Below are 18,603 nucleotides of genomic sequence, written 5' to 3' on the forward strand. Positions count from 1 at the left end.
GTAGACCCGATTACGACCCAAACCTGATAAGCCCAAACCCAATACCTGTTTTTTCGTGTCGGGTTCGCGGGTCGTGTCAAAATTGCCGGCCCTAATCTTGGACTACTCCTTTCTTGGCCAGATTCACTCTAGTTGGTAATAGATTATGTAGGGCTTTCCATAAAAAATGCTTTGCCACATTTGGTATCTTTAAATTCCAGCACTCCTTCCAAGATACACCGCTAGCAGGTTTGGATGTCCCACTTCCTCTATTTGCCATAGTCTCCTTCTCCAAAAAGTAAGCACTTTGGACAGAGAAAATTCCATTTTTGGTACACCACCAAATAAGTCGGTCCTTAGTTGGCATAGGGCTAATAGGCATGCTTCTGATCACTTCAGCTTCGTCATCCCAGAAAACTTGTGTAATAAGATCGACTCTCCATTTTCTTGTGCTTGGGTCAATAAGCTCTGAAACACGGGCATGTCGATCAAGTACAGTCGTCGGTGATTGTACCATGTATATGGTTGGTTTCGGGACCCATTTGTCACCCCACACATGAATGTCATCCTCATTTCCAATCCTCCAAATAAGACCATTTTGGAGTATCGATAGGGCTGCCATAAAACTTCGCCACATAAAAGGGTCGGTTGCCTAGGCTTGCCTCCAAAATAGAGCAAGATGGATAATATTTAGCCTTTAGGATTTTCCCAGCCAAAGATTCCGAACACTTTAGTAGTCTCCAAAGTTGCTTTGCTAGTAGGGCTTTGTTAAAAATTCCCAAATTGCGGAACCCTAACCCATCTTGGGCTTTGGAAAGACCCATCCTTTCCTAACTCATCCAATGTATTTTAGAAGTGTTCTCCTTATGCCCCACCAGAATCGCTGCATCAACCCTTGTATCTCCTTACACAAAGCTATAGGCAAGAGGAAAACACTCATACAATATGTGGTAATGGCATGTGCCACTACTTTAATTAATATCTCCTTCCTTGCTTGCGTCAGAAATTTTGTCTTCCAATTATTGAGGCAATTCCACACTCGATCCTTGATGCCTAAAAAAGCCTATGTCCACGACTTCTCAACAAGAGTTGGAAGCCCTAAATACTTGTCATAGCTCTGCGTGGCTTGGAGACCCGACATTTGAGTGATTTCTTGCATCTTTTCGCACTCATGTTGCGACTGAAGAAAATAGAAGTCTTGTCCATGTTAAGCTTCTGTCCCGATACTACATATTTTTCTAGGAGTTTAGTTAATCTCCTCCATTCGACCGAATTCACTTTATAGAAAATCAAGCTATCGTATGCTAAAAACAGGTGACTCAATCTAGGGCCTTTTCTGGAAGTAGGGACCCCTGTCCCATTCTCTTCTTAGTTCGAGACAATAATGCACTAAGCGGCTCTGCGTACAAAAGGAATAAGTACAAGGATAAAGGATCCCATTGCCGGATCCCTCTCGAAGGCTTTATGTGTTTGACTGGCTGTCCATTTACGAGAATGGCATAGGAGACCGAGCTGACACACCCCATAAAGAAATTTATCTAGGCCTCCGGAAATTCCATTTTACGCATAATTGCTTCTATAAAAGCCCACTCCACTCGATCATACGCCTTACTCATATCAAGCATTGTGTGTAGAGTTTCATATGCCGCCACTATATTGTCCGAAATTAGCCTTCCTGAGATAAAGGCACTATGATTTGCATAAATCACATGTGGAAGGATCATCTTGAGTCGGTTTGCCAATACCTTAGCAATGATTTTGTAAACGACGTTACAAAGGCTAATTGGCCTGAAGTCAGATACACAGCTAGGGGTTGTCTTCTTTGGAATTAGTGCAATATGTGTCATATTAATGTTTTTGTCCAACTCAGATCCATTGAGGAAATGCAAGACAACACTACATACCTCTCGACCAACGGTCTTCCATTGCTGTTGATAAAATTCTGCCGAGAAGCCATCAGAACCTGGTGCTTTGAGTGGTGCCATTTGCATCAAAGCTCTATAGATCTCATCCTCCGAGTATGCAGCAGTCAAAGAGGCCTTCATATCTTCCAGCAATCTGCCTTTAATAGCTGCTGTGCAATCCTCAATATCACGCAGTATAGCCGATGTGAATAAATCCTGGTAAAAATTTATGAATGCCTACTCCACCTTGGCCTAGGATACACAAGTATGACCCATTCTGTGAACAATTTGTTCAATCCAATTTCTGCGTTGTCTCTGGTTGGCACAGGCGTGAAAATATTTGGTATTACGATCACCGTCTTGCAACCAATTTTCTTTTGCCCGTTGGCGCCATTTGAGCTCTTCTAGTTCCAACATGACATTTAGTTCTTCTTGAAGCACTTTTTCAGTTTGCACATTGAGAGGATTTGCCACTTCTTGAATTTTCCTTAATTCAGTTGTCTTCTCCAGAATAAGTTTCTTTGTCGGTTGCTTTTGCTTTTTGACCCATTGCTTGATAACCTTTTGGCATCCGTGTAACTTCCTCCTAAAAATCGGCCATGGTTCTGTGTTAGGACATCTCACAGCCCATGACTCTCGAACAATCTTTTTAACGTCCCCACATTTTGACCAACCCATTTCAAACTGGAAGGGCTGCCATTTTTTCGGGATAGACATCCCCTTTTTGTTCATATTAAGAAGTGTCGGAAGGTTATCTGAACTGCAACAAGTCAAAACATTTCACTATATACTCTAGAACTATGTACAAATTTTATTCCAGATCAGAGAATCTACAAGAAACATTAACAGCTAAAAGAGGTCTACGTTTTCAAATAAAGTCCAAATTTTTACATAGCACTAGCATTGCCTAATTAGACACCTAGAAATGCCCTACATTGACTGTCCCAATAATCTTTTATGTGACGAATCCTCTCCACTCTTTCTGTTTGAAGCCGCGCCTTCCAGTACTCGGAGCAACTATTCAAACAGTTGTAATATGTATAGTTAGATGTAATAAAACAAAGTCTTACCAATAAAATAAATCATCTCCATTTCACTCGCAAAATATGCCCATTCAATCTTTTGTTATTTTGATTTTCTATGTTTTGTTAAAGATAAGCCATAACTGAAGGAATTGAAAGAAACACTACCTCCGGCTTAATAGAATATTAAGCTCATCCAAGTGTATAGCACCTTCATAAACTCCCCCCTGAAATCAACAAAAAATAGTTCATTGTTTTTTATTGCAAAATGTGCACCAAAACCCAAAACTTCTTGGTGCAAAAGCCCATAAATGATTATATTCTATTTATTCACTTCTAATAGCATTTACGTCCGGCTTAACAAATTTTTATTGCTGATTGACTTACCTCTCGACATAGGGGGCATTTTGCTTTAGGCTCTACTGCCTTTAGGCCATCAACAATAGTGACTGATGCGGCCAAGCAAGCACACATGTAGCAGAATATGTGACCACAAGTGAGAGCAACTGGATCAAAGACTGTGTCCTGCTTCCAAAATCACATAAAATCATTAAAAAAGACCTCACTAAAGCACATGGTGATTTGACATGATATCAAATCAAAGATCTTGAATTCGAACATTATTTTTGTCATTCACTTCCCATTTTAATTATATGTATTGAGCTCACTTATTAAAGGAGAGTTTAAGAGTTAGAATATTAATTAAATAATTAAATTTATAATTTTCTATTAACTTATGCTTAATTTGTACACAATATGCGGACGGAAACTTACGTACCAAGCATATGGAACAAGTGAGGTCAATATCGACTTTGATGGAATCGAAGAGCTCACAAGTAAGTGAGTGTTGGCCATCACCATTAGATGTGAGGTTGCATCCCTCAAACAAAACTGATTTGACCTTGCTTTCACTTAGATTGATGTGGAAAGCCATGAGCTCACACAACCAAGGACTTTGAAGAATTTCAATATGCTTGCTTTGAGCTTGTGACTTGAAGGCCTGGCCTTGATTAGAGTAATGAACCTGTGCTCAAAATCAATAATATTTAAGTAAATTCATAAAGAACAACCAAAGCCAAGTTATATTGTCAAAACAAATGGGATGATGTGACAGTGAAAATTAGCTTTTAATATACATTCTTTTACAAATATTTGCTGATACAAATGCTGATTGTCAGTATCACGTCATCCCAGTTGTATGACAGTTGTATTACAGGCTACTAAATAGCTTTAGTCATGACCAAATCTTAAAAATTAATTTGCACTTCACAAAGCGGGATCGATATACCTTATCATATTTCTTTAGTATTTTTCGGATTGCAACGGCGTTGATCAGTGCGTAAGTAATGAGGTCCTTTCCTTCTTGGATTAAGGTAACATGGTTATTTTGTAGCTTGGCTTTGAACCAAATAATGTACTTCCGAAACCCAGAAGCAAGATGTAGCTCAAGCAATTTCTGGGCACGCTTATTAAAGCAAGCTACTACTGCAGACATTTCCTTGAGAAGAGAAGGAAAGAAGGTTCCATCGCACACTACACATATCCAAACACAACAAATCAAAACCTTTAACTTCTTTTGTCGCATATCTTGGAATCTAAATCCTTATTTATCTAACATGATGATTAAAATAGTAGTTATCAACCTGCTAAAATATTAATTAAATTCGATATTTCCTATAAATTTAAGCTCTTAAGATAACTTATGATTTAACGGTATAGAGCTGACCTATCATTATACAGGCTCAAACCTTTTGGTAGAAAAATTGAGAAATGTTTTATTTCAGTTCTATTAAGAGAAGGAAAGGTGATTAGAGGAATATAATTTTCAAAAAAATCATCACCTTTATTAAAATCCAACAGATTGGCCAAAAACCAATGTTGATAACCCAGAAAGATTAGATAAAGAAAGATTCAAAATAAACTAGAAAACATGAACAAATTAAGAAAATGCATGTAAAAATAATTTTTTTTTCCAGATGATTACCTGGGCAATGGTGAGGGCATGTTTGGGTGTCATGGAGTCCATCAATGGCATTGTCGGAATGAAAATCGCTCCGGCACTTCTTCAAAATCTTCTTAAGCTTCTTGAAGCCAAGCCCAGGAAGTTTTTTTTCTTGGCCTTGCATGTACTCCTGGTATTTCTTGCAAAACTTCATCTTCATTCGATCCTCACTGACAACAATATCTCCTCAATTTCTTTTCTTTCTTCAACAGAGATTGATTTTGATAATATGAATGTAACCCAACAGAGATTATTGCATGTGAATCCTCTGTTTCTGTCTCATCTCCCTCTCTCTCTCTCTTTCTCTGTCTGTGTCTGTGTGTATGTCGAAAATGATGGCGGCATGGACTGGTTAGAGAGCAGTTACTTGAAGCAAAAAAACTGTGATTCTCGAGAGAAAAAGTCAATTTATCGAAAGTTTCTCCTCCACAGCTTTAACAAACTTGATCACGCAGAAGAAGATGCGATCCCTTGTGAAGTCAATTTACACACAAATTTATAATCATATATAATCTGTAGGATAAGTACAACAGTTTATAATTGATAAAATAATTAAAAATATAGGGTTGACAATTAGGGTGCCCCTACTATGCGGTCGGACCTTAAAAGTGGTCTTTTGCAGCAACCATTCATGTGTGGACACATAATCCAGTGCATTTTAACAAAATAAGATCAAAAACACTAGATAAACTCACGCCCAAACTACAAGGAACCCACGGCGCCAGGGAACCCACAACCAAACCACCGGCGCCGGCAAGCATCCCACGGCGCCGTCCATCCCTCTGCGCCAGCCAGACCCACGGCTGGGTCTGGCTTGACCCAGCCGCACTTCCGCCCAGACCCAGCTGCTGGGTCACTACCTCCGGTCATCCTCTCCGGCCTCTTTTCTGACAAATCCAGCTTCAAAATCAGCTTCTAATGCCTTAAAACGCGTTTCTAGTGCCTCAAAACTCATTTTTGGATTCAAAACTAAAATCTAGCGGGGAAGATTAACCCTTAGGAATTTTTTCATCCTAAAGCCGGAATAAATGACTCACGGTGCCGGAGAATGTCACTCACGGCGCCGGAGCCAGACCCACGGCAAGACCCACGACCAGACCCACGCCGTGGGTCTGGCCGGGTGATTGGGTCTGACTGGCCGTGGGTCTGACGAGACCCACGGCCATCGTTTCAGCAGAGACCCATGGGGGTCTCTTTGTTTCTGCCTCTGTAGTTCAATTTTTCTTGCTTTTGAGTTCAAAATCTAGTGCATTAGGTTGTAGATTATTTGTGTGCATTTTTTGTGCTTTAGGTGATGTGTCTTTGTGCTATTAGTTGCTGCAAAAGATCCCTTTTGCAGATGGACCGCATAGGAGGTTTACTCTGACAATTAACATATTATTCGAAAATAATTGGTTAAATTTATCTTAAATACCAACTAAATAGACCTCAAAGAAAAGGATTGAAACTAACCATTCAACCGTGAGTGCCCATTAAAAAAATTATTAAAAAAAAAAAATGTTTAGAAGAAACTTTCTATGAATCGAGATGACATTAAAGATAAGGAACATTGACTAAACATTAAAACGTGATTTTTTTTTTTTTTTTTTTTTTTTTACATGTTTACACAAGAGGGAGAGAGAGATTCGAACTACTGACCTCTACTTCATAAAGCGAGGTTTCCAGCCGATTAAAATATCCTTTGGGGACAACATTAAAACATGTTTCTAATACACTGCTAGCTTGGCAAATTGATTGCACTAATTATTCAACGAGCACCACTAATTTCATTTAACCCTGTGATAAGGATCAGGAAAAATACTTGCACGCACGTGAGGAAGGGTGTTGAGGAATAATCACACATTGCTTGTAGACAAAACCTTTGGCATGTTTAACCCTGTTATAAGGATCAGGAAAAATACTGGCATGCATGTGAGGAAGAGTGTTGAAGAATAATCACACATTGCTTGTAGACAATATCTTTGCCATGTTTATAAAGAATGGACAACCTTCTCCTATAGAACCGGTTTTATGAGATGAGTTAGGCCCACAAATTTATTCATGGTATCAAAACCTACCACATGACGAATATAACCGTCACAAGAATCAAGAAAAATACTGGTCTGTATGTGAGGGAGTGTGTTGGTGAATAATCCCACATTACTTGTGGATAAGACCTTGGGTATGTTTATAAGGAGTATGCAACCCTCTTTTATTGAATCAATTTTATGAATTAAGTTGGCCCACGAATTTCTTCATAAGTTTATTAAATAAACATGTGTTCTTAGAGTGCATGCTTGTCATATACCGTAAAGATATATGTCACATGTTCTATTAATCCAATTAAAAATGTATGCGAGATCGAATGCTTTAAAGACGTGTGACTGAATTGAAGTAATTTCTTGAAAGAAAAGTTTGTCCGATCATGAATCTCATCACATCTTGGTTTTGAAAAGACCTCCAAAAATTGAAAAACTCTCAATTTACACCCTTGAACTTTCAATTTTAATCAATTTACCCCCTCCATTAGTTTTTAACCGTTAACTTCTAACAGAAATGCCTAAAAAGATCAAATTATCTTCGATTTTTTTTTTAATTTTTAATTTAAGATTAAGAATAAATTTGAAATTTTATAAAAACATCAGAGGTATAAACATCATTTTATCACTTTTAGCGTTTAAAATCTAATGGATGAAGTAAATTGATTGAAATTGAAAGTTCTAAGGGTTAAATTGTGAGTTTTTTAAAGTTATGAGAGTCCTCTCAAAATACGTGGTTGTTGAAGGTTTTAAAGTAAAGCTTCCCCAATAATTATTGATTGTGCAATAATACAAAATCTCTAATTAATACGAATGCAAGATTTTCTTTTTGGGATTTGGAGGACCCTGAGAAGCTATTGTCGTGACTTCAACCCAGCACCACGTCCATGTTGAGAAATTGAAACAAAATGAGAAAACGTCAACTATTTGGCCACGCATTGGGTCAGATATTCGCCACGTATTATTTTGGGGTTGGTGAGCTTGGTAGGTGACAGCGAAGCGTTGCGAGTAATACGAAGCCGTTGCAGAGCCTTGAGTGTGAAAAACAAATTAGATATCTCCTGGAAAAGTAGTACTGACCCTTGGATTTGCCGCATAGCCGCTGTTACTGCCTTTTCAGACTCAAAATCGAATGCAATCATTGGTTCCTAGAAACTATAGATATTGATTGTGGGAAGTTTTATCTTTTATATATATATATATATATATATATATATATATATTTTCTAATAATAGCAAATTTATAAGGGTTAAATATTAAAAATTCCTAGGATTTCATTACTTTATTTATTTCTCCTTAGGATATAATTTTATCAGAGGAGGTTCATGTGATTTTGATAATAGATCAAATTAGTCATTTTGTTAGTTGACTTAACGAAAATTCACGTAGACCAATCAAATGTTGACACGTAGCACTTATTTAATTTTTAAAAATAAAAAAAATTGGGGGTGGCTCTTGGCCATTTGGGGGTGGCTGAGAGACACCCCCATGGAGCTTAGGGGGTGGCCGAAACCACCCTCAACCACCACGAGCCACCCCCATCCGGCCAGATGGGCCAGTCCACCCCCATGGCAGAAGGGGGTGGCTAAATGGCCAAGGCCACCCCCAATTTTTTTGTTTTTGTTTTTTTTTTTTTTTTAAATTTAAAAGAAAATTAAATTAGTGAAACGTGTCAACATTTGATTGGTCCATGTAGATTTTCGTTAAGTCAACTAATGGTCAACTAACAGAATGACTAATTTGGTCTATTATCAAAACCACATGGACCTTCTGTGATAAAAATCAAGTCCTAAGGAGAGAAAAATAAAGTAATGAAACCCCATGGGGGTATTTAGTATTTAACCCAAATTATAATTATGTAAAGTGACAAGCGGTTCCTAAAGTTTATAATTGGCGAAATTATTAATAATGTATAGACAATAAGTTAGCCACAAATTACTCATTTTATCAATTATGAATGGACATAATTTTTTTTTTTTCGAACTGGTCGGGTTGGAGAAAACTATACAATTGTCGTGGGTCTTTTAACATGTAAAAAATACATGATGTTTTTTTTAATAAAATTATTAAAAATTAAGTGTTTCTCACGTACTCAAAAGACAAATAACTGTTAATAAACTGAATTGGAAGAAATTCATCTAACACAATTTAGAGAATATTTCTGTTTATTACAGATTGCTATATCAATTTAGAGCATTCCCAATGGAAGAGCCAAATGTTACTTTTATCTAAAATAACCTTTCAAATGTTTAAAAAACTCTCTACATTAGATTAGCGAAAAAAAAAAAAAAGTAAAATAGATATTTGATTGGAAGAGCTAAAAAAAAAGCTAAATGTAGTAGCATTTTTCAAGGGAGCTATTTTATTTTACATTGTTTCTCTCACCTGTTTTCTCTTTTTCCCAAATTTTTTCATACTTTTTCTCTGCATGTTCTCTTTTTCCCAAATTTTTTTCCATTTTTCCTCTCACATGTTTTTTTTTTCCCAAAATTTTTCTTACTTTTAATAGTATTTTAATAGAATAGATAGAAATATAGCTAATTGGATGTAGAGACATTTAAAAATGGCTTAACTAAACTAGATAAAAATGAGTTTTGAGAAGCCATTTTACATAAAAATATGACTTCTCTATTGGGAATGCTCTTATGAAGAATTTTGTAATAAAATTTATAATAACCCTAAGACAATCCTGGTGGGAGATACATGTGTTGTCTTTAACAATTATATTACAAATAAAAACTATGATTGTTGACTTCTTGTTATTGGAGATTGAATTTGTAACTAGCACGATGCCACGACCCACCATTATCATTGGCTTGATTTAATTTAATCAAGTTCAAAACACAAAAGTTGTAGTTGTCCCTCATTGTTTTTTTGAAAAGTAACATACAAGAAGCAGATGTTTTGTGTGATACGTATGAAAGATCATCAAGTTGTGGTCACAACGTTGGATTAATGACATGTTTAGGTGTGCGTTTAAGAAATTTAAAAGTGCATTTAATACTCAAAGAGTCGGTTTGAAAATAATAATAATAATAGTTTGGTAAAAGAAATTGAAAGCCCTTTTACAGGTTCAAAAAACTTAAAAATGACCAAAACACACTTTTGACAAAAAACTTAAAAATAAAACTTTTGTAAAAAAAAAACACTCTTGAATTTAAAAACTATATTTTTCAAACAAAATCTCAAATATACTCTAAAAGATGTTACTAAATGTTTTTATTTATTTATTTATTTTATGTTTCTCTGTTTACCAACCCACCTTCTCATTCTTTTTTGTGCTATAGATCTAGAATAGAGATTTTATGGCAGCCAAGTCTCAGACATTATGAGATAGAAACTAAATATTAATTCATAAAAAACTAAACCTTCTACTCCTAAGGTTTAGTTTTAAATTTAAAAATAAGTTTTGAGGTATTAAAAACTAAATATTAATTCATAAAAATTAAAAAAAAAAATTATTATTATTATTTTTATAATATTAGTTCTACGCAATTTTGGCAGCCGCATAGCAGGAGAGATAGATCTATGTTCCTAATTCTTTTTTGTCGGAAGGAAAAGCAAATAGAATGGTAAAGGAACCAACGCACTTTTTTCTGCCAACATCCAATCAAATTTTATGAGATAGAGAAATTTGATATTTTTACGGAAGTAGTTACACTATAAAAGTGTTTTTATAAATTGGGTGGGAATATTTTTTTTCAATTTAATTTATTAAAGTAATATCTTTTTAATTGAATTAACTGAGCATATGCTTCTATAAACAAGAATAATGTTATACATTATACTTTTTTCTTGTGTTTTTGATGAGACGTTGCTAATCATCCTTATTTTTAGAGTATATAACTCAATGACGAATTAACTGTGCCACATCAACAAATGAGATATAAGTCTAGTGTATAAGATTTCTCTTCTATATTTGTCACTTGAGTAATGCTACATACGGCCCTAGGGTTTTCTCCTAAGAGAGAAAATAATCTTTACGAGCAGTGGCGGACGCAGGATTTTTCCTATGTGGGGGCATTTTTTTAATGAATAAAATAATTAAAATAATTAAATATAGAAAATAATTTTTTAGTCTTCTTTTTGCATTGCTGTATTTTTTTAATGAATACAAAAATAAAGTGGAACAAAAATATATCGAACCGAATAAGTGAATAATTCAACAAATTTTTTAATTATGTTTTAAAAAATATAAATAGAACTTACAATTTGTTTTGTCACTACTAATGCTAATTCAAATGTCCTATTTGTAGATATGCTCTTCGAATTTAGTCTCTATTACTAGGATGATAATCACACTTTTTTTTTTTTTGAAGCAAGAATCTTCAGACAGATTTGCTAAATCTACTTCAACACGAGATTGTTTATAATTTGATTGGAGCCTTTGGAGGTCAATAGAATCTTTGTTTTTCTCCATAATCTCAGACAACTACAATTATATATTTATACAATTAAAATATGAAAAATTCATAAATAATTAAATATAAAAACAATTAGCAAAAATAGGCTTAATAGCAATATAATTATATAAATATTAAGACATTCATTTAAAAGAACAATTATTTTTACAAGGCTTGCAAGCACGCGTGTTTTATTTTTATAAAGTCTTTTATTTTGTTTTTAATTTACACAGCCGCTGTTCCCCACTTTGGGCTTGGCTTTTTATTTTATTTTATTTTTTTAACTTACACGACTGCTGTTCCCCATTTACGCATATTTTCAAAGTTTTTTTTTTAGTTTTCTTTTTTTTTTTAGGTTTTTTGGGTTAAATACTAAATATCTCCTACGGTTTGATAACTTTATTTTTTCCCTCCTGAGGTTTGGTTTTTATCACAGGAGGTCATTGTGGTTTTGATAAATGACCAAGTTAGTCCATCCGTAGTTGACCTAACAGAATTCTACCTGGACCAATCAGATGTTGACATGTAGCACTCACTTAATTTTTTTTATAAAAAAAAAAAACAAAAAGAAAAGGAAAAAAAATTGGAGGTGGCTTTGGCCATTTGGGGGTGGCTCGATGGGGGTGGCTCGGCTACCCCCTTGGTCCCAAGGGGGTGGCCGAAACCACACCCAATGGTGGTTGGGGGTGGTTTTGGCCACCCCCTAGGCTCCATGGGGGTGCTACCCCCAACACCCACTGGGGGTGGTTTCGGCCACCCCCATCTGGGCAGCAGGCCACCCCCAAATGGCCAAGAGCCACCCTCAATTTTTTTCGTTTTTTTTTTTAAAAAAAAAAAAAAAAATTAAGTAGGTGCCACGCGTCAACATCTGATTGGTTCACGTGAAATTTCGTTAGGTCAACTAACGGTTAACTGGCGAAGGGACTAACTTGGTCATTTATCAAAATCACAGGGACCTCCTGTGATAAAAACCAAACCCCAAGGGGAAAAAAAAAAAAAGTTATCAAACCCCAAGGAGGTATTAAGTATTTAACCTTTTTTTTTTTTAATCTATTTGTCTTGCTTGTCCAGCCTGTCCCCACTCCCCAGTCAATATTCCCAAAAAAGAAAACGCACCATTTAGAGTACTATTCATCGTCTTCTTCCTTCCATTCGTCTGAAACACTAAGTTTCTAAATTTTTTCAAATTTCATTTTACGAAGGGGCATAATATATGGCTGAAGCATGAGGGAGAGGGCATAATCATGGCTAAAGGGCATACTTATGCTTGAGAGAGGGCATAATCACGGCTGAGGGGCATAAAAAAAAATTTTACCAAAGGGAAAGGAGAATTTTTAGGGGTCGACTAGGGGCATACCTAGATCCGCCCTTGTTTACGAGCTGTAAAATGATTTACGCTTTTTATCTGCTTAAATAATTTTTCGTCGCTTTTTCCATACTATCAAAAAGACAATTGTAAGATAACTCATTATGAGGCCTATCTATGCGAGCAAGTTGCGACTTTCGAGCTGCCCGAATACCCGTAAGGACAAATGAACCCTACAAGGGCCCTCTTGCGATTGTTTGTCCATATTCTTTGCAATTGCATCGGATTTTAATCTTACATTCAAAGGCTTAATAGTCTCTCTTTTTTTCAAAGATTTTCAGGTTATATTATTATTATTATTATTTAATGAACACATACAAGTAATGTTAAACGTTCTTCTTGTGTCCTTATGTTACTCAAAAAATGATGTATCTTTTAAAATTATCATTTGATTAAAATTTAATAGTGATCATTCACATGCCCAAATATAATAATTTTAAAAGACACATCACTTTTGGAGTGATACAGAAAAAGGCTTCTAACATTATTTTAAGATCAAACTTTAGATTTATTATGTAATTATTCATTTTATCCTTTGTATGATTATTTATTCATATGCTCTTTCGTTTTTTTGCTGATATATTTCAATGGGAAATCAACCTCTAAATTAGGCTTTAAGAATAAACAACAAATTGAGTTTGTTAAACAACCCTTAAGTCTTAACACAAAAGTAAAGATTAACTCATAAATTTTCATGCTTTTGGAAGAATTTTCCTATGGGTTAAGTATTGACTTAAAACCATTCACCACTTATGCTAGTAGCTAAATACAATAGAAAATGATGAATTAGCTATTTAATTAATATTCTAATAAGTATGTAGCTTAATATGCTAACAAACTACCTATAATAATTACATCCATAAACTGTATAGAGATCTCCAATAATTTAGACAGCAAATGTAAAAGAATCTTTATTAAGCCTATCTATCCAAAATAGGTTATGAGCATGTCTCCCTTATAAATGCTCTAATCACATCAAATAACTGGAGATCTTAGATCTCCATAATTTCTCAAATAACTGGAGATCTTAGATCTCCATAATTTCATGCTTTGGATTGTTTCACCATATGTCTCTGCCAACATGATCATGATGATCGGTGGCAAAACCACCTTGTGGCATCACCTCTTCCACTTACACTAATCATCAATGGCCACGTTGAATTCAACTGCAACGATACAGTAAGTTGCAGTGGGATTCACTTACCACCAATCTCCTTCACCATTAAATTCCAAATACATATTAGTTAAATTATTAAATTTATTTTTTCTTATTTCTGATAGTACCAGTGGCGGATCTAGGAATAGGAGTTACCAGGGGCGTAAAAAATTAATTTTTTTTTTCTCTTTATGTATTATATATATTTTTTATAATACGATAAATACAATCAAAAAATAAATTATACTATAATATATGTGTCACAAATCAAATCAAACTCATCAAATTACCAAAAAAAAAAACAAAAATCAAAGTAACTATTAAAAATCTTCATCTAACGACGTCACAAATACATAATAATTTAAACTACTCACGAAATAAACTAAGCACAATTAAATGACTACTAGTGTTTAAGAAAAATGAGTACTTTTAGTGGGCTATTAGCATACAGCTATTTCTTTTAGAAAAGCCTCAAATCTCAAAGCATAAATTATATTAGAGTTTAAGCCTACATAAAAGAGACTAGAGTCTAAATTTAGCAACAAAAAAAAAAAAATCACATTTATCTATAAACTATGACTAGAAACACTAAAAAATTCACCCACTATCTTTTTTTAATAATAAATTATTATTTATTCTCTCTCCACTAATAAAATATAACTTTATTCTCTCTCTCTCTCTTTAATAAAAAATAGTCTCATTTCTCTACATAATGGCCATTTGAACGACCAAAGGAAGGCCAACGGTGCCCCTGGTAATTTTTTTTTACCAGGGGCACCCATAAAATTCTGATTGAAAATACATAATAAAATTTAAAAAAAAAAAAATTTACCAGGGGCGCCTGCCCCCAGGTCGCCCTTGTGTAAATCAGCCACTGGATAGTACCAAAACAAAGGTTTAAGTATGAATATTGCCTCCATAATTTATTTCTTGTTTTAATTAAGTATTTTATGTGTTGAGAATGTTAAAAGATTAATTAAATTATAAAAAATATTATCTGTTAAATTCTAAATGACTTAACAATTAATAATGTAGAAGTCTCCAACATCTTTAAAATTCCTCCAAAATCCAAAGCATCTCTTCCATGCATTTGCAGCATAAGATATGCCTTGGGAAGTCCCACTTGCCCACTGGAGATAGTCCTTGCCCACTTGGGCCATCATTACGTGCAACTTTAGCTTTCTCTAGGGGTGTCAAAAATTACCGGGGAACCGGAACCGGAACCGGAAAACCGGGAAACCGGGAAACCGGAAACCGGGAAACCGGGGTCCCGGTTCCGGTTCCGGTTTGAAAAATCTAAAAACCGGGTACCCCGGTTCCGGTACCAGTTTTTGGTACCCGGTTTTTACCGGGAATACCGGAACCGGGTTTCCATTTTATTTAATAATATTTATATATTATTATATTTATATATTAATATATATATTATATATATTAATATTTTTTACACTTAGGTTTAGGTTTAGGGTATTTTAAAAAATTAAATTTTTATTTCTAAGGCCCAAATAGGCAAAAATAATGATTTTTTAGGATTTTTGGACTTTTTAAGGTTTATTTTTTAATTATTTGGAATAATCACAACAAAGCCCCTTTAATTTAGACAAAGAAACTAATAGATTTTTTTAAAAATGGGCCAACTTATGAAAAAAAAAATTGGCTTATTTTAGGCCCAATACCTAAAATAAGCCCAAAAATCAATTTTTTAAAAAAACCGGTTACCGGACCGGGTAATACCGGAACCGGCCGGTAACCGTGACCCCGGTTAACCGGGGGGTCCTGGTTCCGGTTCCGGTTTCTCAAAATTGAGAACCGGGGTACCCCGGTTCTGGTTCCGGTTTTGGCCAAAAATCGGGAAACCGGACCGGGTTGACACCCCTAGCCAAGAGCCACCCCCAATATTTTTTTATTTATTTATTTTTGGTTCACTAGGGTTAGTTGGAGGGGCATTCTGGGAATTTTTGGTTTACTAACCGAACGTTTGGTCGAGGGGACAACCCGAACATTTGCCTACAATAGTACACGAGCGTTCGTGTGGGGACCAGCCCAAGCACTTGTTGACTTTTTGTTGACCACTGGATAATGCCCGAGTGTGCGTGCGCCTACAATCCTAAAACTATTGGGTAAATAGTACGCGAACGTTAGACACAATAGTATTGAATGCTCGTTGCACTGCAGGCCTGCTCCTGCAGAGCTCACAGCTTTTCTCCTCCTATATAAACCCTCTCCTATACCCTTCACCAACCCATTATGCCCTCTGAGCCCTAGAGAAACTCTGCTCGAGTGTTGTGAGATTTTGAGAGATTTTTTGGTGTTCTTGGAGGAGGAGGAGGAACTTCTTGAGGATTCTCACTGTGTGGAGGTAACCATCTATCTCTAGTTGTTTTTCTTAGGTTGTTATACTAGCTTTGTAGTTTACAGTAGCTTAGTTGTTAAGAATCTAGAGGTTTAGGTTTTCACCTTGTTTTGAGCGTTTCTTATCCATTAGACATATTCTTGCGACATGATGATGTTTTTTCGGGTTAAGATGTGTTACAGATCATTTTTGTAGCCTTAGAATTGGTTTAGAACTGCTTAAAAAATTGTTGGACCAAATGGAGTTCTACTTAAAACTCTTTGGCCGAACGCTCAGCCTCAAGCCCGAACATTTGCCCAGACGTGTTTTGAGGAACATATGCCCATTTTGTGAAGCCGTGTGTGTGTGGTTCTAGAATCTACCTTTGTAAAAGTGTTTGCTGGAATTTTGTATTGGGTAGCTGCTGGAAATCAGATGTAAGAGTAAAAACCAAATATGTAGAAAAAATAGAAGAGAACCGATAGACGACAGGAAGCTCTCTTCAGAAAAATTGCTCTTCCTCTCCCCTGTTCTTTCTCTGTTTTTTCTAAGCTTTTACTCATTTTCTGCAGAAATTCTGCAGTAGGTTTTTCTCCTTATTCTCTTGTATTTCCCTTGTCTAACCTACAGCCCATTGAGAAGTGTCTTGCTATTACATCCAGCCAACGTCACCTAGCTAGGTATGCCTTTGGCATGTTTATCGGATACGACCCTAGCTAATTGTAACGTCGAATTTCCTGCATGCTTCCAGGCTTTGACCGTTATTAAGACACTTGAGGACATTCAGCTCATTAAAGAAAATCAGCATATCACAAATGCTACAACTGTCAATTACGCCATCACCATGCTAGCCAATGAGACAAACTCAACAAAGCAAGTGCACATCATAGAACATTTGCAAAACGTGGGAATACACTTAGAAGGCAACAAACAAGAATCCAGCTGCAACTAAAAAGGCATGAGAATACCAGAAAATAAATCATGAAGAATGACAGTCATACCTTGTAATATCCATAAACCCACAATCTGTGGGATCCTCTTGTAACGGACATGTAATCTAGGATATTGGACAGAATAGAATAATGGAATAGAGTAGGCTGTCAATCACAACTAGAACGAAGTAGTGAAAAGTTATCCTCTACGCCATATACTGAGTCGTTCTATAACAAATTGGTATGTTAGCTTCTACAGCCCAATCGAGGCTCGTGGTTTCAGAATGATTACCCACCCAAACTATTGGCTCTCGAGCATGCATTCTCAACTTGGGCCGACCCAGTGAATATCCAATATATAATCTTATCAAAGAGGCTAAAAAGTACTAGTTCTTGGTGCTGAACTTATCTATTGAACAGAGCATTAGGAGGGTTAGCTGGTTAATTGTTTTCCTATTTCTTTTTTTTCTTTTGATATGTAAATTGTAAGGGTGGGTAGATTAACCGTTTACCGCGTACCGATCGCCTATCGACTACGACTGAATCGACATTAATATCCTATCGCCAGATATTAATATCGTTAGTATAAGTGTAGAACATATGTATGATAAACTCTTATTGTGCTAATTAATGGGTCCATTTAAAATTTATTTGGTTCAATAAGCTATTTTAACCCGAAACACAATTTGAGCCATCCAAAATAATCAATTTATGACCCAATTAAAAAAGGCAATGGTTAACCGATTAAACAAACCGATTTTAACCGAAATATCCATTTAACCAAAACTTTCAAAATAAATCTTTATCTAAATGTAAATCGGTGAATTAACCGATTTAATTAACAATTTTGGTTAACCGACCGAAAATGGCTCTACTGAACCGATACTTACCCCTAGTGAATTGATTTATTTTACCAATTTTGAGCAGAACAAAATTTGTTTCGTTACCCGATGGTTTACTCTGTCTTGAGGATTTGTTGGTAGAGAAACTTTTCCATGCCAATTTTATTTTATTTTTTATTTTTATTTTTATTTTATTTTATTATTTTATTTTTTTTAACACATCCATTAGATGACTAATTGACCCACGATACGGAACTTCACCTAAAGGCCACTTTTCTTGCTATCGCTAAGGTTAGATCTTAAATCTTTTGTATGATGAAAGTATATGTAAATCCCAAAAGTTTTCTCTAAAAGTTGATTTTCAAATGATGTATAATTATTCCATGAGATTTATTATTTTGAGAAATGTGTCACAAACTCATGGGATGGTGATACATCATTTGAGAACCAACTTTTGAAAAAAAAAAAAAAAATTATTGAAAATGTAGCATTTCTCAAAGATATTGTTATACCCATTCAACTTGACCGACATCCAATTCACCCTCCAGGCACTTCCAATCTTGAGCCAGCCTCACGTTCTCTTACCATTCAAATGGGAGCTTCCTTTATGATGAGCAGATTAATTTAGGAAAGGGATCCTCTCCAT

General features: G+C 35.4%; 2 protein-coding genes across 2 annotated transcripts in view; both read right to left on the reverse strand.

The window, feature by feature from the left end:
* Positions 1-2,794: 2,794 nt before the first annotated feature.
* Positions 2,795-5,061, reverse strand: LOC132172869 (probable E3 ubiquitin-protein ligase BAH1-like 1). The gene is made up of 6 exons (XM_059584434.1): positions 4,890-5,061; positions 4,194-4,438; positions 3,684-3,929; positions 3,293-3,430; positions 3,074-3,132; positions 2,795-2,900 (listed from the first exon to the last, which is right to left on the reverse strand). The coding sequence occupies exons 1-6, from the start codon at positions 5,059-5,061 to the stop codon at positions 2,795-2,797; spliced, it is 966 nt and encodes a 321-aa protein (XP_059440417.1).
* An 11,746-nt stretch (positions 5,062-16,807) lies between these two features.
* LOC132172878 (probable E3 ubiquitin-protein ligase BAH1-like 1) overlaps positions 16,808-18,603 on the reverse strand; it is a 3,601-nt gene continuing 1,805 nt past the window's right edge. Inside the window, exon 5 of the mRNA XM_059584439.1 lies at positions 16,808-16,839. Coding sequence (XP_059440422.1) covers positions 16,808-16,839 — 32 coding nt within the window. The remainder of the gene's footprint in view (positions 16,840-18,603) is intronic.

Source organism: Corylus avellana, chromosome ca2, assembly GCF_901000735.1.
Source record: "Corylus avellana chromosome ca2, CavTom2PMs-1.0".
NCBI classification, from domain to species: Eukaryota; Viridiplantae; Streptophyta; class Magnoliopsida; order Fagales; family Betulaceae; genus Corylus; species Corylus avellana.